The 23,721-nt window shown below is 43.4% G+C and overlaps 2 protein-coding genes across 2 annotated transcripts in view; both read left to right on the top strand.

The window, feature by feature from the left end:
• Nucleotides 1-3,005, top strand: part of LOC124025806 (SWI/SNF-related matrix-associated actin-dependent regulator of chromatin subfamily D member 1-like) — a 46,109-nt gene extending 43,104 nt beyond the window's left edge. The window contains exon 12 of the mRNA XM_046339132.1: nt 1,275-3,005. Within this exon, the coding sequence (XP_046195088.1) occupies nt 1,275-1,328 (54 nt within the window). The 3' untranslated portion in view covers nt 1,329-3,005. The remainder of the gene's footprint in view (nt 1-1,274) is intronic.
• Nucleotides 3,006-9,092: 6,087 nt separating this feature from the next.
• Nucleotides 9,093-23,721, top strand: part of LOC124018470 (ceramide synthase 5-like) — a 41,461-nt gene continuing 26,832 nt past the window's right edge. The window contains exons 1-3 of the mRNA XM_046333802.1: nt 9,093-9,557; nt 21,901-22,009; nt 23,345-23,475. Coding sequence (XP_046189758.1) covers nt 9,385-9,557; nt 21,901-22,009; nt 23,345-23,475 — 413 coding nt within the window. The 5' untranslated portion in view covers nt 9,093-9,384. The remainder of the gene's footprint in view (nt 9,558-21,900; nt 22,010-23,344; nt 23,476-23,721) is intronic.

The raw sequence follows: 23,721 nt of genomic DNA, 5'->3' as shown, positions 1-23,721 counted from the left end.
TGTGTACCGTGTACCGTGTTGTGTGTGTGTGTATCGTGTACCGTGTTGTGTGTGTGTGCGTGTACCGTGTGTGTGTGTGTGTGTGTGTACCGTGGTGTGTGTGTGTGTGTGTGTACCGTGGTGTGTGTGTGTGTGTGTGTACCGTGGTGTGTGTGTGTGTACAGTGGTGTGTGTGTGTACCGTGTTGTGTGTGTGTGTGTGTGTGTGTGTGTGTGTGTGTGTGTGTGTGTGTGTGTGTGTGTGTGTGTGTGTGTGTGTGTGTGTGTGTGTGTGTGTGTGTGTGTGTGTGTGTGTGTGTGTGTGTGTGTACAGTGGTGTGTGTGTGTGTGTGTGTGTGTGTGTGTACAGTGGTGTGTGTACAGTGGTGTGTGTACAGTGGTGTGTGTGTGTGGTGTGTGTGTGGTGTGTGTACAGTGGTGTGTGTACAGTGGTGTGTGTACAGTGGTGTGTGTGTGTGTGTACAGTGGTGTGTGTGTGTGTGTACAGTGGTGTGTGTGTGTGTGTACAGTGGTGTGTGTGTGTGTGTACAGTGGTGTGTGTGTGTGTGTACAGTGGTGTGTGTGTGTACAGTGGTGTGTGGGTGTGTGTGTGTGTGTGTGGTGTGTGGGTGTGGGTGTGTGTACAGTGGTGTGTGTGTGTACAGTGGTGTGTGTGTGTGTACCGTGTTGTGTGTGTGTGTGTACCGTGGTGTGTGTGTGTGTGTACAGTGGTGTGTGTGTACAGTGGTGTGTGTGTGTGTGTGTACAGTGGTGTGTGTGTGTGTGTGTGTGTGTACCGTGTGTACCGTGTGTGTACCGTGTGTGTGTGTGTGTACCGTGTGTGTGTGTGTACCGTGTGTGTGTGTGTGTACCGTGTGTGTGTGTGTGCGTACCGTGTGGTGTGCGTACCGTGTGGTGTGCGTACCGTGTGGTGTGCGTACCGTGTGGTGTGCGTGTGTGTGTGCCGTGGTGTGTGTGTGTGTGTGTGTGCCGTGGTGTGTGTGTGTGTGCGTGTGTGTGCGTGCCGTGGTGTGTGTATGTGTGCGTGTACGCCGTGGTGTGTGTGCGTGCTGTGGTGTGTGTGTGCGTGTACGCCGTGGTGTGTGTGTACCGTGGTATAACAATATAGAACACGATATATATGTATTCAGTGGTCTTTTATTGCTGTGCTGGCTGTCCATTTCTATATTATATTTATATTATATATATATATATAACACATATATTATTTATATATATATATTATATATATATATATATATATATATATTAAATAAATAAATAAATGTATTTCAGGTCCAGCAGAGGAGGCAGGAGCTGGAACAAGCCCTGGGAATCAGAAACACTTAGAGATGAAGATGTTGAAGAAAAACAGGCCAACAGATGAACAAGTGGCCATTCTCTCTGGGAGGAGGAAGAGAAGTGTGGGACATTCATTAATACACCCCCGATTTTAGAAAAACATCTTTGATATACATCTGCTTTACTGCTGGTGGTAACTATAGGATATCTTTTTGAAAGTCACCTAGCAGGCTGTTATGGTTATATATCAATGTTAGATTTTTACTTCTTATCTCTTCATATTTGTCCCGCTAAAAGATCTTTTGACTTATTCTTTTCTCAATGGTCTCTCTCTATGCCTTACCTCAATGCATTCCCTTTTGGGGCTGAACTCTCAAGTCGCCAATCTTGAATCTATATTCAGGCCTAAGTGAGGTTGAAATGACCCCCAACTAAGTATTGATGCTACTCCACCATAACTAATATTGAGTATTTTAAGTCTTAACATTTGGCCATTTGTGAAAGAGCATTGGGTTAATTTTAAATACTTTGACTGTCTCTAACCTGCTCTGAGTCCATACTAACTCATAACTGATTAGGTGATAGACTACACACACTACCATTCTGGCTTTGGTCTGGAATAGATTTTTCAGTGTTTGTTTGGTATTGATAGGGTTGTGAGTAATTCAGTGGTCTGTTATTGGTGTGCTGGCTGTCCGGTTCTTAGTGGTTCAAGACTATTCTAGAATTCTTGTTGTAGAATATTGTGTACCTCAAAAATTCTCCCCTGAACACTTCAAAGTATGGTGATGGCAGCCGGGCTTCACAATATTGTGAAGATTCAGTCTGTTGGTTTAGTTAATCATTTAAGGGGCCATTTCATTTTAAACTATTTTTGTGATGCTTTTTTTTTGTTTGTTAATTATCTTTTTTTATGTTTCGAAACTATGAATTATATTAAAGCTTGTATTGTTAGAAGTTAAACCTTAAGGAAGTAGTGTTAGCAGTAATAACCTCAAGTCGAATCTAGTTTTGTAAATACTGAGCAGAATAATCTGGTTTGATGTGAAGGAAAAATGTCTGTTTTTAAAGGGCAGACCATCATTTTGACTCATTGTCTAATGCTCCGATTAGTTTTCCCAAGACGTTCCCCTTCAAGTGACACCAATGGTTTAATCCAGAACATTCTCTATAACCTAACAGCAAGCTGAAGTTGCTTGTTGACCCCGTCTGGAAGAGAGAACAACCTTCAAGGTTCTACTGTTCGGTTAAGAAGACTTCTTCTGGGATTTCATCTTTAGTATTTGTTAGTGTGCAGACGCCATCAACACCGAGGAAGATGAGCATAGAGCTGGGTTCACTTAGTAGATGTGACATATTGAAGAATTTCATATTTTTTGATAGTATGATCGAAAGCTTCCGCGTGTTGTATTGCTGTTTAGATATGATGACATGTAAAGGATGTATGAAGTTTCATGGTTGGACTCTATTCATTATCAGTTCAATAGTCAAGTGAATTGAAATTAAGCGACATCTATTTTCAATGGGGATTTTTTTTCTTCAATATTAAAGTGTATTTTCCATCCATCCTCTGATTATCCTGAATTGCCCCCAATCCTGTAAAGGATGATACTGAAGACTGATTGAAATCTTTAGACTTAAATTGTATTTTTCTCTTATTGACCAAACCTATTTTTCCCTGTATGTTTTAATCCTATGCTATAATAAAGGATATCTTCATGATAACTTCTCAGTTATGAATGGATGATTTTAAAGCTGGTTTTCTACCATTTGATGCAAAAACTGGCAGTCTTTCCATGGATGTTGTTACCTGCCTAATGTTCAGCATCACAGTTTAGTTCTGGGATTCTTATGAACACCACACACACCTGACTCGTTCCTGTGAGAAGAGGGTTGATGCACTTGATGGTATAACAACCAGGGGACGGATCTGGTAATTGGCCCACAGGTGAACATATCATGTTTATAGGGCCAGGAGTTTTTCCTGGACAGCTGTTCTTGTGAGAGGTTAAGGATGGGTTTTCTGGGTCCCCTAAAATCGCCAAACTATATGTATTGCTTCAATGAACCTTTTGCTCTTGAAATGATCCTAATCATACTAGGTCATAGCCTCACTTGTTCTAACGGCGAAGTCTGTTAAAGGATGAGTACCTGTATTTATTGAGATGTCTTTCTAAGGCAAACTATTGCTAATCTGTTTAGAAATAGTCCTCTTAAAATAAATAAAATAAGGAAAGTGTGGCATTTCCAAACATGGAATTGTATCAACCTGCTACCCAAGAGTTTTACTTGTGACATATGGTTAAATGCACTAAAGATGACCAATAGGTACATATTGAAGATGCACAATCCACAATATTTTTACGTGTCTATTTTCAAAGGATTAAGCTAAGAACGTTAACTTCAAAGTTAGGAACACTATAACAATATGGAACACTATAACAGTATAGAACACTATAACAATATAGAACACTATACTATAACAATATAGAACACTATAACAATATAGAACACTATACTATAACAATATGGAACACTAACAATATAGAACACTAACAATATAGAACACTATAACAATATAGAACACTATAACAATATAGAACACACTATAACAATATAGAACACTATACTATAACAATATGGAACACTAACAATATAGAACACTATAACAATATGGAACACTATAACAATATGGAACACTATAACAGTATAGAACACTATACTATAACAATATGGAACACTAACAATATAGAACACTATAACAATATGGAACACTAACAATATAGAACACTATAACAATATAGAACACTATACTATAACAATATGGAACACTATAACAATATAGAACACTATAACAATATAGAACACTATAACAATATAGAACACTATACTATAACAATATGGAACACTAACAATATAGAACACTATAACAATCCAAATCAAATGTATTTATATAGCCCTTCGTACATCAGCTGATATCTCAAGGTACAGAAACCCAGCCTAAAACATCCAAACAGCAAGCAATGCAGGTGTAGAAGCACGGTGGCTAGGAAAAACTCCCTAGAAAGGCCAAAACCTAGGAAGAAACCTAGAGAGGAACCAGGCTATGAGGGGTGGCCAGTCCTCTTCTGGCTGTGCCGGGTGGAGATTATAACAGAACATGGCCAAGATGTTCAAATGTTCATAAATGACCAGCATGGTCAAATAATAAGGCAGAACAGTTGAAACTGGAGCAGCAGCACGGTCAGGTGGACTGGGGACAGCAAGGAGGAGTCATGGCAGGTAGTCCTGGGGCATGGTCCTAGGGCTCAGGTCCTCCGAGTGAGAGAGAGAAAGAGAGGAGAGAATTAGAGAACGCACACTTAGATTCACACAGGACACCGAATAGGACAGGAGAAGTACTCCAGATATAACAAACTGACCCTAGCCCCCCGACACATAAACTACTGCAGCATAAATACTGGAGGCTGAGACAGGAGGGGTCAGGAGACACTGTGGCCCCATCTGAGGACACCCCCGGACAGGGCCAAACAGGAAGGATATAACCCCACCCACTTTGCCAAAGCACAGCCCCCACACCACTAGAGGGATATCTTCAACCACCAACTTACCATCCTGAGACAAGGCTGGATATGGACATGGAACAATATGGAACAATATGGAACACTATAACAATATGGAACACAATAACAATATGGAACACTAACAATATGGAACACAATAACAATATGGAACACTATAACAGTATAGAACACTATAACACTATAGTACACTAACAGTATAGAACATGATAACAATATAGAACACTATAACAATATAGAACACAAAAACAATATAGGACACTATAACAATATAGAACACTATAACAATATAGAACACTATAACAGTATAGAACATGATAACAATATAGAACACTATAACAATATGCAACACTAACAATATAGAATACTATAACAATATGGAACACTATAACAGTATAGAACACTATAACACTATAACAATATGGAACACTATAACAATATAACAATATAGAACACTATAACAATATAGAACATTTTTTTAATTTATATATATTTATAGAACACGAAAACAATATAGAACACTATAACAATATGGAACACTAACAATATAGAATACTATAACAATATGGAACACTATAACAGTATAGAACACTATAACAATATGGAACACTATAACAATATAGAACACTATAACAATATAGAACACGAAAACAATATAGAACACTATAACAATATGGAACACTAACAATATAGAATACTATAACAATATGGAACACTATAACAGTATAGAACACTATAACAATATGGAACACTATAACAATATAGAACACTATAACAATATAGAACACGAAAACAATATAGAACACTATAACAATATGGAACACTATAACAATATAGAACACTATAACAATATAGAACACTATAACAATATGGAACACTATAACAATATGGAACACTATAACGATATGGAACACTATAACAATATAGAACACTATAACAATATAGAACACTATAACAATATGGAACACTATAACAATATAGAACACTATAACAATATAGAACACTATAACAATATGGAACACTATAACAATATAGAACATTATAACAATATAGAACACTGTAACAATATGGAACATTTTACAATATGGAACACTATAACAATATAGAACACTGTAACAATATAGAACACTATAACAATATGGAACACTATAACAATATAGAACATTATAACAATATAGAACACTATAACAATATGGAACACTATAACAATATGGAACATTATAACAATAGGTCAGGGTGGGTGTTTGGGGTGGCGATGGGCTGCAGCTTCTCTCTAGGAGTCTCTACAGTCTGTTCTCTGTGATGCAGCACCCTCTTGATGATAGACAACTCCTTTACCATCTCTTCCTTTTCCTGCACTAGCTCTCTCTTTATGGTGGCCTTTACCTCCTTAAGCACTGTGGTAAGGCTCTCTCTCAGCTCCTGGACAGAGGTCTTCAGCTGGGTCCTGCAATGGTCGATCTGGTCCGGTAGAAGCTCTGTGACTGGGCTGGAGGTGGTGTAGCTGGGGGGCTGCTCCTTTAGCTCAGTAACCCATACCTCTGAGCCAGCCTGTTGGTAGTGTGGTCTTGGCTCTGTTGCTCTCTCTCTCTCTCTGTGGTGCTCTCTCGCTCTCGTCTTTTCTCAATAAAAAAACGAATGTACACAATTTGTAGACAATTGAGGAGTTGGAGAAGGAGATGTTGAATGGTCAGAAGCTCCAGGGTCCAGCCACTGCAGCTGAAGTCAACCACATTCTGAAGAAGAAGGGCCTTGTGGACAAGTGAGTTACAGTTACAGTATATGAATATATAGTGGATGAGTTTGACTTCAGAATCTTCTGAGAACGAGTTATGTTTCTAGGATAGATAGGCCAGGAACTATTAGTAACTACGACCAACAGTAAATAGTAAACACACAAGTAACACTCCATCCCACAAGTCCACAAGTGAGGAGACACTGACCTGCACAGTGAGAAGAGCTGTCAGGTGTCATGCCCCTGACAACGTGCCTCTAAGCAAATAGGTCCACAGGTCAGAGAGATTTTGAGAGGCCGGATTATGGTACCCCTACACTCTCAGGCACCATCCTGGGGTATGGGGAGTGGAGTGTGCAGATTGAAAGGGATGCTAGGTGCTGATGAGTCATTCGTAACAATGTACTTAATTGAACATCCGAATGACATGTATAAACCGATCTTATAACCTTTTCACACTACCGAACCGAGCCATAATTTCTGGAACTGTGCCTGAAAGAACTATGTGAAAGACAATATATGAGCCAGGACTGTACGGTTCAGACAAGGTTGAAGACGACAGGTTAAGACAAGAGGATTCTAATATCCCATAACTCTTTGCATAAATGAGGAAGCATTCTAAACAATGGGACTAGCTACGCTACTTAGCAACAGGTGGTCCCATGAATCTGTTCATTTTCAAAAAGCTTCCACATGGAACCATAACTTGTCCTAACCTGGGTATCTTCAACCTAGGGTTCGGGTAGGCCCTATAGTGTGGATCTAAAACTGTTATCCCCTCTATCCTTCCTCCAGGTTCCCCTTGTTCAATGCTGTCAATCAAATCTATTCCCATGGACACCCCATCAAAGAGTTCATCAGACGTTTTACAGAAGCACCCTGAACACATGTAACTGACTGAAGGATGCTGGGATGCTTTAGATGTTGGAACCAGCCGGAGGAGGGAGGGAGACATGAGGAGCTGTTTGGATGATTGCATCTAACTCATCTCTGTTGGAAATTAATCCGAAGAAAAGGGAGAGGAAAATATCTCTCCCTTCCTGGGCTGCTGTAATAAAACGTACCTCCTTCCTGGGCTGCTGTAATAAAACATACCTCCTTCCTGGGCTGCTGTAATAAAACGTACCTCCTTCCTGGGCTGCTGTAATAAAACATACCTCCTTCCTGGGCTGCTGTAATAAAACGTACCTCCTTCCTGGCCTGCTGTAATAAAACGTACCTCCTTCCTGGGCTGCTGTAATAAAACATACCTCCTTCCTGGGCTGCTGTAATAAAACATACCTCCTTCCTGGGCTGCTGTAATAAAACATACCTCCTTCCTGGGCTGCTGTAATAATAATAAAACATACCTCCTTCCTGGGCTTCTGTAATAAAACATACCTCCTTCCTGGGCTGCTGTAATAAAACATACCTCCTTCCTGGGCTGCTGTAATAAAACATACCTCCTTCCTGGGCTGCTGTAATAAAACATACCTCCTTCCTGGGCTGCTGTAATAAAACATACCTCCTTCCTGGGCTGCTGTAATAAAACATACCTCCTTCCTGGGCTGCTGTAATAAAACATACCTCCTTCCTGGGCTGCTGTACCTCCTTCCTGGGCTGCTGTAATAAAACGTACCTCCTTCCTGGGCTGCTGTAATAAAACGTACCTCCTTCCTGGGCTGCTGTAATAAAACATACCTCCTTCCTGGGCTGCTGTAATAAAACATACCTCCTTCCTGGGCTGCTGTAATAAAACATACCTCCTTCCTGGGCTGCTGTAATAAAACATACCTCCTTCCTGGGCTGCTGTAATAACTAATAACCCCTGTTCTGTTCCAACTGATTCTCCATGTATCATTGATGCCATTGTCACTAGGCATTGTGTCAGTAATGTGTCAGTGCTGTGTAGAAATGGACAGAAAGACATTTGGTTTAGAATGCCCATATCCCTTAGACTTTAAAGGGGAGAGACAACCAGAAAATATAAACAATTCAAAATCAGAATATTGCTTAAAAAAACGAGCACGCCAATAACCTGCTGGGGCGCTCTCTTTGCAGAAAACAATATATTCTGCAAAACCTGCAATTTAGCATTCGATTATTATACATATGGATATGAATACCCATATATACCCATATAATGTTGATAACAGACGATGAATAAGTTAAATATGTATGTTGATAATGTCCTTAAGATATGGTTATCGGATATGGTGCATTAGGCTAAAGTGTAGGCTGCTGATGAGAACAATTGTCGGCAAACATTTAATTTGAAGTCAATCCACATGGTTGGGAATTTATTTTGGTCTAATAGAATAACTACGTTAGATGATCATGGTACGCTCACCCGACTATGAATTCACACGTGGTGTGAGATGGCGCTGTATGGGTCTCTTGCTGTCGTTTAATTGAAATGTGGGGTAACCATGACATTTCAGAACGTCTCCCTTGTAATACTATGGATGGCCGCTTGGTGGTGACCTTCTCTTCAAACTTTTAAAGTCACGTCTGGGGGGGACAAGACCATTTTCTACATACATCACACATTCACCTATATTGGGCACACGATTTTAATCTCGGATTATTATTGATTACCTTTTATTTTGAAAAGAACGCTGCGGACTGGCAAAGTAACAGTATTCCATCAATGATATACCTCTCTGAATAGCGGGCGGGAGGTGGGTCGTGGCCCAATTCACTTCCTTAATCCAAGAACTCCATCACGAAACGGAGGGACGGCGGTGGAAACGTTTCTCAAGTTTTTCCTTAGGATATATTTATTTAATTGAAACCACTTTTGGTGACCATGGCTGCTCTTTCAGCCTGGTTTTGGAACGAGAGATTTTGGCTCCCACATAATGTGACTTGGGCGGACCTTGCAGACCCAGCGCCCGGGGTGGAGTATCCTAAAGCCAGTCACTTGCTCTCTGCTTTACCGCTGGCTTTGGGGATCTTTGCGGTCAGAATAATATTTGAGAGGTACTGTCTGTTTTTTGAACTCATATCATTACATTCATCAACTCTTTCTTGAACATAACACTCGCCCGGCCATGCCAGAGTCTTTGCAGCCACAAATACGACTCGAATATTTAATAATTGAAAGGAAGTGTACTTGGAATTGATGAAGAACCTATGGTCATTTGGGAGGTTTGCCCAGCCTAGCTAGCTAAGCTAACCTGTTGTCTGTCTGGTTGTCTGTCACTTCCTAGTGAGAACACTGGAGCAGGCCAACTCATTCTAGGTTTCTTCCAACTTATTTATGGAACAATCTTCAAAATGTTATTACAGTTTATGTATTGGTGCCTCTTGGGTAATTCAGACAGCTGATTGAGGACCTTATTACTGATGAATGTGATGTTCTGGTGCCTCTTGGGTAATTCAGACAGCTGATTGAGGACCTTATTACTGATGAATGTGATGTTCTGGTGCCTCTTGGGTAATTCAGACAGCTGATTGAGGACCTTATTACTGATGAATGTGATGTTCTGGTGCCTCTTGGGTAATTCAGACAGCTGATTGAGGACCTTATTACTGATGAATGTGATGTTCTGGTGTCTCTAGGGGTAATTCAGACAGCTGGTTGAGGACCTCATTACTGATGAATGTGATGTTCTGGTGTCTCTAGGGGTAATTCAGACAGCTGATTGAGGACCTTATTACTGATGAATGTGTTTGTTTTTCATGAGTGTGTTTTTCTTTCTGCGTTTTGTATTTATATCGATGTGTGTAGTGTCTGTCATTTAGACCTTGCTCTCAGTATGAATCCCTGATCAAATAAAGGTTAAATAGATAAATCAATGCTCACCATCGAAATAGATCAAGTAAGTTCATTATCTCTTTGAAGTAATAGCTTTGGCAGCCACTCAGTGGCTGTACACCAGAACTTGATGACTGTTCTCAGGGCTGGCTATGGCCTGTGTTGTTAGGCAGTTATTACACCATTAACATTACATCATTCCTCAGTTGTAGTTAGGCTACAGCCCACCCGCAATACACAGGTTGTCTGCAATTCAAATCAGGCCTGTAAATTATAGCTATAAAACTGCTGGAGAGAGTAAGCATGTATAAAATACCCTTGTCACTGAGAAAATGTAGAAAATAACACAGCATAGAAACGGTTGCACTTTTGAGAGTTTTAGGGCTTAGTTATGTTGAAATCAAAAGACAAAGTCCTGTGATGATAAAGAGTTAAATTGTATGCTTTTCATAGTGGCTCTGGACATTGTGTGCATTTCACCACATTGGTCATACTTTTAGTGCCCTTTTTTATAAAGTGTCTCAGAGTAGGAATGATGTTTTATGCATACATTTTGAACATTGTATCAGTCTGGTCTCATAGACTACACGTAACATAGTTAATGTGAATCTGGGAAACTGTTTTGTTACAATAGACAGTAGGTTATCGTACAATATTGTATGAATTGCAATTTGTGACATATCATACAAATTGTATTTTGTAACATATCATACAAAATGAATGTTGGCATCCACAAATGAATACATACCATATGAAATGTAACATATTTTAATAAGGCCAGCAGCATACCACCCTGCATACCACTGCTGGCTTGCTTCTGAAGCTAAGCAGGGTTGGTCCTGGTTAGTCCCTGGATGGGAGACCAGATGCTGCTGGAAGTGGTGTTGGAGGGTGAGTAAAAGGCACTCTTTTCTCTTGTCTAAAAAATATCTCAATGCCCCAGGGCAGTGACACTGCCCTGTGTAGGGTGCCGTCTTTCGGATGATACGTTAAACGGGTGTCCTGACTCTCTGAGGTCATTAAAGATCCCATGGCACTTATCGTAAGAGTAGGGGTGTTAACCCCGGTGTCCTGGCTAAATTCCCAATCTGGCCCTCAAACCATTCACGGCCACCTAATAATCCCAGTTTACAATTGGCTCATTCATCCCCCTCCTCTCCCCTGTAACTATTCCCCAGGTCGTTGCTGTAAATGAGAACATGTTCTCAGTCAGTTTACCTGGTAAATTAATGGATAAATTGTAAAAAATTATAGGGACCCAAATTTACATTTACTATGTTACCTCTACTCTGATTAAATGGGCAGGTGGGACCTGATCCTAGATCACATTTACTCTCAGATGCTAGATACCGCCCCAGATCTTCACAGTGCAAAGGAGATGGGCAGGTCAAGGGCAAAGGGTTTGTTTCTGGATGTAAGAATACAACCATGAAATATTTACTTACAAGCCCTTAACCAACGATGCAGAATTGTTTAAAAACGTTTATAAAAAATCTATTTAAAAAGTAACACAATAAAATAACGAGGCTATGGGGGTAGAAGCTGTTCAGCAGTCTAATGGCTTGGGGGTAGAAGCTGTTCAGCAGTCTAATGGCTTGGGAGTAGAAGCTGTTCAGGAGCCTTTTGATCCCAGAATTGGCACTCCAGTGCCGTGTGTTGGGTAGCTAATCACCACATTCACTTTGCACATAAACACGGCCAAGAATAGAATAGACTGTTACGAGTACCAACTATGACATCTGTAGGATGATTATATCTGTAGAAGGATTATACTCCCTCCTATCTGAGATATCTACTGCAGCCCTCATCCTCCACATACAACACCTGTTCTGCCAGTCACATTCTGTTAAAGGTCCCCAAAGCACACACATCCCTGGTTCGCTCCTCTTTTCAGTTCGCTGCAGCTAGCGACTGGAACGAGCTGCAACAAACACTCAAACTGGACAGTTGTATCTCAATCTCTTCATTCAAAGACTCAATCATGGACACTCTTACTGACTGTTGTGGCTGCTTTGTGTGATGTATTGTTGTCTCTACCTCGTTGCCCTTTGTGCTGTTGTCTGTGCCCAGTGATGTTTGTACCATGTTTTGTGTTGCTACCATGTTGTGTTGCTACCATGTTGTGTTGCTACCATGTTGTTGTTGTGTTGCTACCATTCTGTGTTGTCATGTGTTGCTGCCTTGCTATGTTGTTGTTTTAGGTCTCTCTTTATGTAGTGTTGTGTTGGCTCTTGTCGTGATGTGTGTTTTGTCCTATATTTATAAACTCAGCAAAAAAATAAACGTCCCTTTTTTAGGACCCTGTCTTTCAAAGATAATTCGTAAATATTCAAATAACTCCACAGATCTTCATTGTTCACTATTTCCCATGCTCGTTCAATGAACCATAAACAATTAATGAACATGCACCTGTGGAACTGTCGTAAAGACACTGTAAAGACACTAACAGCTTACAGATGTTACGCCTTGGTCATTGTATTTTGTGTTTTTGTTATATGTTTGGGTAGGCCAGGGTGTGACATGGGTTTATATGTTGTTTTTCGTATTGGGGTTTGGATTATTTGGGATCGCGGCTTATTAGGGGTGTGGTATAGGTTTGGCTGCCTGAGGCGATTCCTAATCAGTCAGGTGATTCTCGTTGTCTTGGATTGGGAACTGTATTTAGGCAGCCTTAGTTTCGCTTTGTATTTCGTGGGTGATTGTTCCTGTCTCTGTGTTGTAGTCACCAGATAGGCTGTAATTAGTTTCACGTTCCGTTCTGTTGTTTTTGTACTTAGTATCAGTTATTTCATGTACCGCGTTTTCTTTCATTAAGGTCATAAGTAACCAACACGCTGCATTTCGGTCCGACTCTCTTCCTTCAACAGACGAACGCCGTTACAGAATCACCCACCACTCACGGACCGAGCAGTGTGTAAACTGGCAGGAGCGAAAGGAGGACGTTATGGATGGTAGAGGCATGGAGTATACGACGTGGGAAGAAATAGACAGGTGGGCGGCCGACCCAGAGAGAGTGCAGGCGCCCGCCTGGGATTCGCTTCAGCAGTGCGAAGAGGGCTACAGGCGAATGGAGTCAAAAAGGAAAACACGGCGACGCAGAGCGAAAACCGAAAGTAACCCGCAATTATTTATTGGGGGAGGGCGCAGAGAGAGAGTGGCTGAGTCAGGGTTCAGACCTGAGCCAACTCTCCCTGTTAATCGTGAAGAGCAATTGCAGTGGGAGAGGCTGCACCACTTGGAGAATTGGACATGGGAGGAGGAATTAGACGGGAAAGGACCCTGGGCTCAGCCTGGAGAATATCGCCGTCCCAAGGAAGAAATAGAAGCGGATAAAACGGAGAGGCGCTGGTATGAGGAGGCAGCACGGCGACGCGGTTGGAAGCCTGAAAAGCAGCCCAAAAAAATTATTGGGGGGGGGCTAGAAGGGAGTATGGTTATACCAGGTAGGAGACCTGCGCAAACTCCCTGTGCTCACCGTTGGGCTAGAGAGACCGGGCAGGCACTGTGTTATGCTATGGAGCGCACAGTGTTTTCAGTGCGGGAGCATAGCCCGGTGCGGCACATACCAGCCCTTCCTATTGGCCGGGCTAGAGTGGGCATCGAGCCAGGTAAGCTTGGGCAGGCTCGGTGCTTAAGAGCTCCAGTGCGCCTGCACGGTCCGGTCTATCCAGAGCCACCTCCACACACCAGTCCTCCGGTAGCAGCTCCCCGCACCAGGCTTCCTGTGCGTGTCCTCAATCCAGTACCATCAGTTCCAGCACCACGCACCAGGCCTTCAGTGCGCCTCGCCTGTTCAGCGCAGCCAGCGCTTTTCTCCTCTCCTGCGCTGTTGGAGTCTCCCGCTTGTTTAGCGCAGCCAGAGCCTTTCTCCTCTCCTGAGCTGCCGGAGTCTCCCGTCTGCCCAGCGCCACCGGTGCTCCCAGTCTGCCCAGCGCCGCCAGTGCTCCCAGTCTGCCCAGCGCCGCCAGTGCTCCCAGTCTGCCCAGCGCCGCCAGTGCTCCCAGTCTGCCCAGCGCCGCCGGTGCTCCCAGTCTGCCCAGCGCCGCCGGTGCTCCCAGTCTGCCCAGCGCCGCCGGTGCTCCCAGTCTGCCCAGTGCCGCCAGTCTGCCCAGTGCCGCCAGTGCCGCCAGTCTGCCCAGCGCCGCCAGTGCCGCCAGTCAGCCCAGCGCCGCCAGACAACCAGTCTCTTCCAGATCTGCCAGACAACCAGTCTCTTCCAGATCTGCCAGACAACCAGTCTCTTCCAGATCTGCCAGACAACCAGTCTCTTCCAGATCTGCCAGACAACCAGAATCTTGCCAGATCTGCTTGTCAACCTGAATCTTCCAGTTCCTCCAGCCAGCCAGGATTTACCGGAGCCTACTACCTGCCTGAGCTTCATCTCAGTACTGGGCTTCCTCTCAGTACTGGGCTTCCTCTCAGTACTGGGCTTCCTCTCAGTACTGGGCTTCCTCTCAGTACTGGGCTTCCTCTCAGTACTGGGCTTCCCCTCAGTCCGGGGCTGCTTCTGTCCCGAGCTGCCCCTCTGTCCCGAGCTGCCCCTCTGTCCCGAGCTGCCCCTCTGTCCCGAGCTGCCCCTCTGTCCTGAGCTGCCCCTCTGTCCCGAGATGCCCCTCTGTCCCGAGCTGCCCCTCAGTCACGAGCTGCTCCTCAGTTATGTGCGGATCTGGGTGAGGACTGTTAGGCCATGGTCGGCGGAGAGGGTGGATTATCCCAGGACACGAAGGGGAGGAACAAGGACATTAATGGAGTGGGGTCCACGTCCTGAGCCAGAACCGCCACCATGGACAGACGCCCACCCGGACCCTCCCTATGCTCTTGAGGTGCGTCCGGGAGTCCGCACCTTAGGGGGGGGGGGGGTTCTGTCACGCCTTGGTCATTGTATTTTGTGTTTTTGTTATATGTTTGGGTAGGCCAGGGTGTGACATGGGTTTATATGTTGTTTTTCGTATTGGAGTTTGGATTATTTGGGATCGGGGCTGATTAGGGGTGTGGTATAGGTTTGGCTGCCTGAGGCGATTCCTAATCAGTCAGGTGATTCTCGTTGTCTTGGATTGGGAACCGTATTTAGGCAGCCTTAGTTTCGCTTTGTATTTCGTGGGTGATTGTTCCTGTCTCTGTGTTGTAGTCACCAGGTAGGCTGTAATTAGTTTCACGTTCCGTTCTGTTGTTTTTGTATTTAGTATCAGTTATTTCATGTACCACGTTTTCTTTCATTAAAGTCATGAGTAACCAACACGCTGCATTTCGGTCCGACTCTCTTCCTTCAACAGACGAACGCCGTTACAACAGACTAGAGGTCGACCGATTATGATTTTTCAACACCGATACTGATTATTGGAGAACCAAAAACGCAGATAACAATTAATCGGCCGATTCTTATTTATTTATTTGTAAAAATGACAATTACAACAATACTGAATGAACACTTATTTTAGGTTAATATAATACATCAATAAAATCAATTTAGGCTCAAGTAAATAATGAAACATGTTCAATTTGCTTTAAATAATGCAAAAACAAAGTGTTGGAGAAGAAAGTAAAAGCGCAATATGTGCTATGTAAGAAAGCTAACGTTTCAGTTCCTTGCAACGAACATGAGAACATATGAAAGCTGGTGGTTCCTTTTAACGTGAGTCTTCAATATTCCCAGGTAAGAAGTTTTAGGTTATAGTTATCATAGGAATTATAGGACTATTTCCCTCTATACCATTTGTATTTCATTAACCTTTGACTATTGGATGTTCTTATAGGCAGTATTTAGTATTGCCAGTGTAACAGTATAGCTTCTGTCCCTCTCCTCGCTCCTCCCTGGGCTCGAACCAGCAACACAACGACAACAGCCACAATCGAAGCATAACCATGAAGAGCAAGGGGAACAACTACTAGAAGGCTCAGAGCAAGTGACGTTTGAAACGCTAACTAGCTAGCCATTTCACTTCGGTTACACCAGCCTCATCTCAGGAGTTGATAGGCTTGAAGTCATAAACAGCGTAATGCTTGAAGCACAACGAAGAGCTGCTGGCAAAACGCACGAAAGTGCTGTTTAAATGTTTACGCACCTGCTTCTGCCTACCACCGCTCAGTCAGATACTTAGATACTTGTATGCTCAGTCAGATTATATGCAATGCATATCTAGTAATATCATCAACCATGTGTAGTTAACTAGTGATTATGATTGATTGTTTTTTATAAGATAAGTTTAATGCTAGCTAGCAACTTACCTTGGCTTACTGCATTCGCGTAACAGGCAGTCTCCTTGTGGAGTGCAACGAGAGAGAGGCAGGTCGTTATTGATTTGGACTAGTTAACTGTAAGGTTGCAAGATTGGATCCCCCGAGCTGACAAGGTGAAAATCTGTCGTTCTGCCCCTGAACGAGGCAGTTAACCCACCATTCCTAGGCCGTCATTGAAAATAAGAATATGTTCTTAACTGACTTGCCTAGTTAAAAATAAAAAATTAAATCGGCGCCCAAAAATACAGATTTCCGATTGTTATGAAAACTTGAAATCGGCCCTAATTAAACGGCCATTCCGATTAATCGGTCGACCTCTATTACAGACGGTAGGCAATTAAGATCACAGTTATGAAAACTTAGGACACTAAAGAGGCCTTTCTACTGACTCTGAAAAACACCAAAAGAAAGATGGTCAGGGTCCCTGCTCATCTGCGTGAACGTGCCTTAGACATGCTGCAAGGAGACATGAGGACTGCAGATGTGGCCAGGGCAATACATTGCAATGTCCGTACTGTGAGACGCCTAAGACAGCGCTACAGGGAGACAGGACGGACAGCTGATCGTCCTCGCAGTGGGCGACCAAGTGTAACAACACCTGAACAGGATCGGTACATCTGAACATCACACCTGCGGGGCAGGTACAGGATGGCAACAACAACTGCCCAAGTTACACCAGGAACCCACAATCCCATTTGTAGTAGGAGTAACCCTCAGAAGACCATTTGTAGTAGGAGTAACCCTCAGACTGTCCACTTTTCAACCGAGATTACAGGTAGCCTATCAAGGATATACAAACTGGATAAATAAAGTTGACCAAGTCTACACTAAGCAATATCTAATAAAGCTGCTGGGTACCAGATTCACAGGACTGCAAACAGAAAAAACACCCACTGTCACCCACTGTCAGCTCCTAAATGTTTGCTGTCTGACTCTTCACTCAACGATGGAGGCAGTAGGCCTAAATTCATCGAGCTGGATAACAGATCTCTGTTGATGGCTCCGTAAACTACATACTAACATGTTTAACATCTCTATAATCTATCATCCCTGAGCCTTCAATGCAGATAATACTTTTGTGTCCAAATCATTGTTCACGCTATATTCATACATGGGATTTATGAATGACAGAGGGCGTAAACTTAACACTAGACTGTAAAGCAAACTGAGATTTGAAACCATAGCCTGGCCTATGGTGTAAACACTGATAATGAAACTAGTTTACCCTATGGTGTAAACTCTGATAATGAAACTAGTTTACCCTATGGTGTGGTTTTAATACTGAGACGTGGGGCAGTGTTTTCCCCTCTGACTTATTTTTCACCCCAGTGCAGCGTGGGGTGGACATATTCTTTTTGCTCATATTTTTAATACTTGTGAACCGGAATGACAGCAGGGAGAGGAGGAGGGACAGGGTGAAGAGTATAGGGGCTTGTCTTTTTCTTTCTTCAGTAACTGGTCGGAGTAGTTTCAGAAACAAGATCTGATATTCTTCTCACATTCTAATTAACCACAGGACTCTGCCTGGCAGAATGACTGCCCCACTGGGAGAATAGTGTCATATTCCACTGCAGAGTATCCCTTCCTTTAGCCTGATCCCAGATCTGTATGTGGTCTAGCCAACTTCTTGGTCACTGTGAATTTACAGATCTGGGTCCAGGCTAACAGCCTCCACTGCGACAATGGAATTCTCTACCAGGTTTTGGCAGCTTGCTCTACTCTGTGAGATTCTGGCTTACCCACAGTTAACCTCTGTTGTGGGATTCTGGCTTACCCACAGTTAACCTCTGTTGTGGGATTCTGGCTTACCCACAGTTAACCTCTGTTGTGGGATTCTGGCTTACCGACAGTTAGGCTAACCTTTTTATTTTGTATTTTATTTGTTACCCCTTTTCGCCCTAATTTCTTAGTATCCAATTGGTAGTTACAGTCTTGTCCCATCGCTACCACTCCCGAACGGACTCGGGAGAGGCAAAGGTTGAGAGCTGTGCGTTCTCCGAAACACAACCCAGCCAAGTCGCACTGCTTCTTGACACAATGCCCACTTAACCCGGAAGCCAACCGCACCAATGTGTCGGAGGAAACACCATACACCTGGCGACCGTGTCAGTGTGCACTGCGCCCGACCCGCCACAGCGATGGGACAAGGACATCCCTGCCGGCCAAACCCTCCCCTAATCCGGAGAGCGCTGGGCCAATTGTGCACCAAACCATGGGTCTCCCGGTCGCGGCTGGCTGCGACAGAGCCTGGACTTGAACCAGGATCTCTAGTGGCAATGCAGTGCCTTAGACCACTGTGCCACTCAGGAGACCTTAGGCTAACTTTTTAATGTAAACTTCTGGTTTACCTACACAGTATGCTAACCAATGCTGGAATGGCTGGGACAAAGGGGTTGTGTTGTCTGTCTGTTCTTTTCATGTTGTAGGCTGCTGTTTTTGTCAACTATGTCTGTCTGACCTTTTAGTCTGTCTGTTTTTTGTTATGATTTTCTACTATAAACAGTCCAGCTATAAGGACAAAGGACCGAGTAAGACGTCCTCAGAACCTTTTCAAACGTCCCAAAATCAACATCTATTTCTAGTGATCGGGCTGCTCTAGGCCTATGCTCTCTATTATCTTTGGACACACTGAATGAACACAAACAGTTTGTTATCATATTTCACTTTTACATTCCACTCTTCTGTACTCTACTGTATGCAGCATTCTCACTGACAGACAAATGCTGTGCCAAACATTCTATGTATGGCATCCCACTCTCTTTAGTAATCTGGCCTCTTGCCCTGTTGTGGCAGTACTACTGTCTTTGTCTTTTGGCTGGTGTTGGACAAATATTGATCGATGGATATAAAATATTTGAAAAATCTTTATCAAACAAGTCATGTAAGCCATTGGGAGACGTTGGGAGAGATTGGGAGACATTGGGAAAGATTGGGAAAGATTGGGAGAGATTGGGAAACATTGGGAGAGATTGGGAGATGTTGGGAAACATTGGGAGAGATTGGGAGACATTGGGAAAGATTGGGAGAGATTGGGAAATATTGGGAGAGATTGGGAAATATTGAGAAAGATTGGGAGACATTGGGAGAGATTGGAAAAGATTGGGAGAGATTGGGAGACATTGGGAAAGATTGGGAGAGATTGGGAAATATTGGGAGAGATTGGGAAATATTGAGAAGGATTGGGAGAGATTGGGAAAGATTGGGAGAGATTGGGAAAGATTGGGAAATATTGACAAAGATTGGGAGACATTGGGAGACATTGGGAAAGATTGGGAGAGATTGGGAAAGATTGGGAGAGATTGGGAAAGATTGGGAGAGATTGGGAAAGATTGGGAGAGATTGGGAGACATTTGGAGAGATTGGGAGACATTGGGAGAGATTGGGAGAGATTGGGAGACATTTGGAGACATTGGGAAATATTGGGAGAGATTGGGAGAGATTGGGAGACATTTGGAGAGATTGGGAGACATTGGGAGAGATTGTATTGTGTGAATATAAGAATACAAACGAGAATTAAAGCAGTGTGAGAATACAAATGAGAATGAAAGCAGTATGAGAATACAAATTATAAGATTTTTAAATTGTGTATTCTGATAAGGCTTCCTTCACTGATAGACATTAGGTTTATAATGAGTCCATCTGTAAGTGTGATTGTTTGCATTGTGTGTATATACGTATATATTGAACAAAAATATAAATTAAACATGCAGCAATTTCACAATTTTACTGAGTTACAGTTCACATAAGGAAAGCAGAATTTTAATTAATTAATTAGGCCCTAATCTATGGATTTCACATGACTGGGCAGGGGTGCAGCCATGGGTGGGCCTGGGAGGACATAGGCCTACCCACTTGGGAGCCAGGCCCAGCCAATCAGAATGCAGTATTGTGAATACAGTGCAGAAAGTATTCAGACCCATTGACTTTTTCAACATTTTTTTACCTTACAGCCTTATTCTAAATTTGATTAAATAGTTTTTTTCCCCTCATCAATCTACACACAATAACCCATAATGACAAAGTAAAAACAGGTTTTTAGACATTTTTGCTCAAATAAAACCTGATGTTACATTTACATAAGTATTCAGACCCTTTACTCAGTACTTTGTTGAAGTACCTTTGGCAAAGATTACAGCCTCAAGTCTTCTTGGGTATGACGCTACAAGCTTGGCACCTGTATTTGCAGAGTTTCTCCCATTATCCCAGCTCTGTCAGGTTGGATGGGGGAGCGTCGCTGCACAGCTATTTTCAGAGATGTTCGATCGGGTTCAAGACGGACACTGGCTGGCCCACTCAAGGACATTCAGAGACTTGTCCTGAAACCAGTCTCCCAGTCCCTGCCGCTGAAAAACATACCCACAGCATGATACTGCCACCACCATGCTTCACCGTAAGGATGGTATTGGCCAGGTGATGAGCGGTGCCTGGTTTCCCCCAGACGTGACGCTTGGCATTCAGGCCAAAGAGTTCAATCTTGGTCTGAGAATCTTTTAGGTGCCTTTTAGCTAACTCCAAGTGGGCTGTCATGTGCCTTTTACTGAGGAGTGGCTTCCATCTGGCCACTCTACCATAAATGCCTGATTGGTGGAGTGCTGCAGAGATGGTTGTCCTTTTGGAAGGTTCTCCAATCTCCACAGAGGAAGTCTGGAGCTCTGTCAGAGTGACCATCGGGTTCTTGCTCACCTTCCTGACCAAGGCCCTTCTCCCCCGATTGCTCAGTTTGGCCGGGCAACCAGCTCTTGGTAAAGTCTTGGTGGTTCATAACTACTTCCATTTAAGAATGATGGAGGTCACCGTGTTCTTGGGGACCTTCAATGCTGCTGACATTTTTTGGTACCCTTCCCCAGATATGTGCCTCGACACAATCCTGTCTTGGAGCTTCGGCCTCTTGGCTTGTTTTTTTTTCTCTGACATGCACTGTCAACTGTGGGACCTTATATAGACAGGTGTTTGCCATTTCAAATCATGTCCAATCATTTGAATATACCACAGGTGGACTTTAGTCAAGTTGTAGAAGCATCTGAAGGATGATTCATGGAAACAGGATGCAACTGAGCAAATGGTCTGAATACTTACAGTAGGTAAAGAAGGTAAAGAAGGTATTTCTGTTTTGTATTTTTTATACATTTGCTAACATTAAAAAAAAATGCTTTGTCAATATGGGTTGTGTGTAGATTGAGGAGTATAAAAATAAATACATTTTAGAATAAGGCTATAACGTAACAAAATGTGGGGAAAGTCAAAGGGGTCTGAATATTTTCTTAATGCCCTGTATACAGCTAATAGCAAAAAGAAAGAGATCGGCTTTCACTGCTGGTTTTCCTTCAGGTTCATAGCCAGACCATGTGCCTTCCTCTTGCATATCCACGCGACCTCAGTCCACTGGCGAGCCACACCCAACCCTGTCCTGGAGAAGGTGTTTACATCTATCACAAAGGTATACACACACACACACACACACACACACACACACACACACAAATAAGGTATTAGATGAGGTTTTTACAGTGTTTACATCCATTTCACATGTGAGTTCGCTTCCACACACACACACTCACATCACAAAGGTACGCTACCCTCACACACCCACCCACCCACACAAGGAAAATATTGAACTGTTTGTCTGTCAGCTGTCCTTTGTCTCCGATTGTCTCTTGCCACGCATCCATGCAGCGGTCTTACACAATACTAAACTATACTGGTCTCACATGCCTTAGTTCTTCATTTGTTTCTTCCTCCTTCCTGCTCCTCTTACATTCATCTCTCTCTCGTGTCTAAGTTGCAAACTTCCAGTAACTTTCCCTAAATTCCAAGGTGGGAATTATTTAATGAAAAACATAGGAATTTGGTGAAAATTACACACATTTTTAGATCCTAGATGACATGTCATTCTCTTGTCTCGAAGTTGTGAATTGTGAAAATAATTTCCTCTTGAAGAACAATAAGTGCTGTCAGTCTCCTAATGCCCCCGCCCTCCCACCTGTCCAAATCTCAACCGCCTCACTCTCTGAATCCGTCTCTTCCTCCTTCCTCCTATTCTCCCTCGTAAATCATACTCTTATGACCTAGGCCTGTCATCTGATGTAATGTCTTGTGATGTGTTGGTGGGCCAGGAATGCCTTTGTTTTAAAGCAAATGTCTGTGTTGAGTTTCCCTTGTTAGTCATACTTTCTCCTATCTCTCTCTCCCTCTTTCTCCCTCTCTATGCCCCATTGTCTCTCTCTCCCTCCCCCTTGTCTCTCTCTCCCTCCCCCATGTCTCTATCTCCCTCCCCCTTGTCTCTCTCTCCCTCCCCCTGTCTCTCTCTTCCTCTGTCTCCCTCTCTATGCCCCATTGTCTCTCTCTCCCTCCCCCTTGTCTCTCTCTCACTCCCATTGTCTCTCTCTCCCTCCCCATTGTCTCTCTCTCCCTCCCAATTGTCTCTCTCTCCCTCCCCTTGTCTCTCTCTCACTCCCCATTGTCTCTCTCTCCCTCCCCCCCTTGTCTCTCTCTCACTCCTCCTTGTCTCTCTCTCCCTCCCCCTTGTCTCTCTCCCTCTCCCGTGTCTCTCTCTCACTCCCCCTTGTCTCTCTCTCACTCCCCCTTGTCTCTCTCCCTCTTCCGTGTCTTTCTCTCACTCCCCTTTGTCTCTCTCTCCCTCCCCCTTGTCTCTCTCCCTCTCCCGTGTCTCTCTCTCACTCTCCTTTGTCTCTCTCTCCCTCTCCCCCTTGTCTCTCTCTCACTCCCCTTTGTCTCTCTCCCCCTCCCCCTTGTCTCTCTCTCACTCCCACAGTGCCCAGACTGGCGACACCTGGATGGGTTATCTAAGCAGCTGGACTGGGATGTGAGGAAGGTTCAGCAATGGTTCAGACACAGACGCAACCAGGACAAACCCAGCGTACTCACCAAGTTCTGTGAGAGCATGTAGGTTATCAAACCCAGCATACTCACCAAGTTCTGTGAGAGCATGTAGGTTATCAAACCCAACGTACTCACCAAGTTCTGTGAGAGCATGTAGGTTATCAAACCCAGTATACTCACCAAGTTCTGTGAGAGCATGTAGGTTATCAAACCCAGCATACTCACCAAGTTTTGTGAGAGCATGTAGGTTATCAAACCCAGCATATTCACCAAGTTCTGTGAGAGCATGTAGGTTATCAAACCCAGCGT

The sequence above is a fragment of the Oncorhynchus gorbuscha genome, linkage group LG03 (genome assembly GCF_021184085.1).
Source record: "Oncorhynchus gorbuscha isolate QuinsamMale2020 ecotype Even-year linkage group LG03, OgorEven_v1.0, whole genome shotgun sequence".
Taxonomy (NCBI): Eukaryota; Metazoa; Chordata; class Actinopteri; order Salmoniformes; family Salmonidae; genus Oncorhynchus; species Oncorhynchus gorbuscha.
The sequence above is the reverse complement of the archived record's forward strand: the minus strand, read 5'-3'. Positions and strand labels throughout refer to the sequence as shown.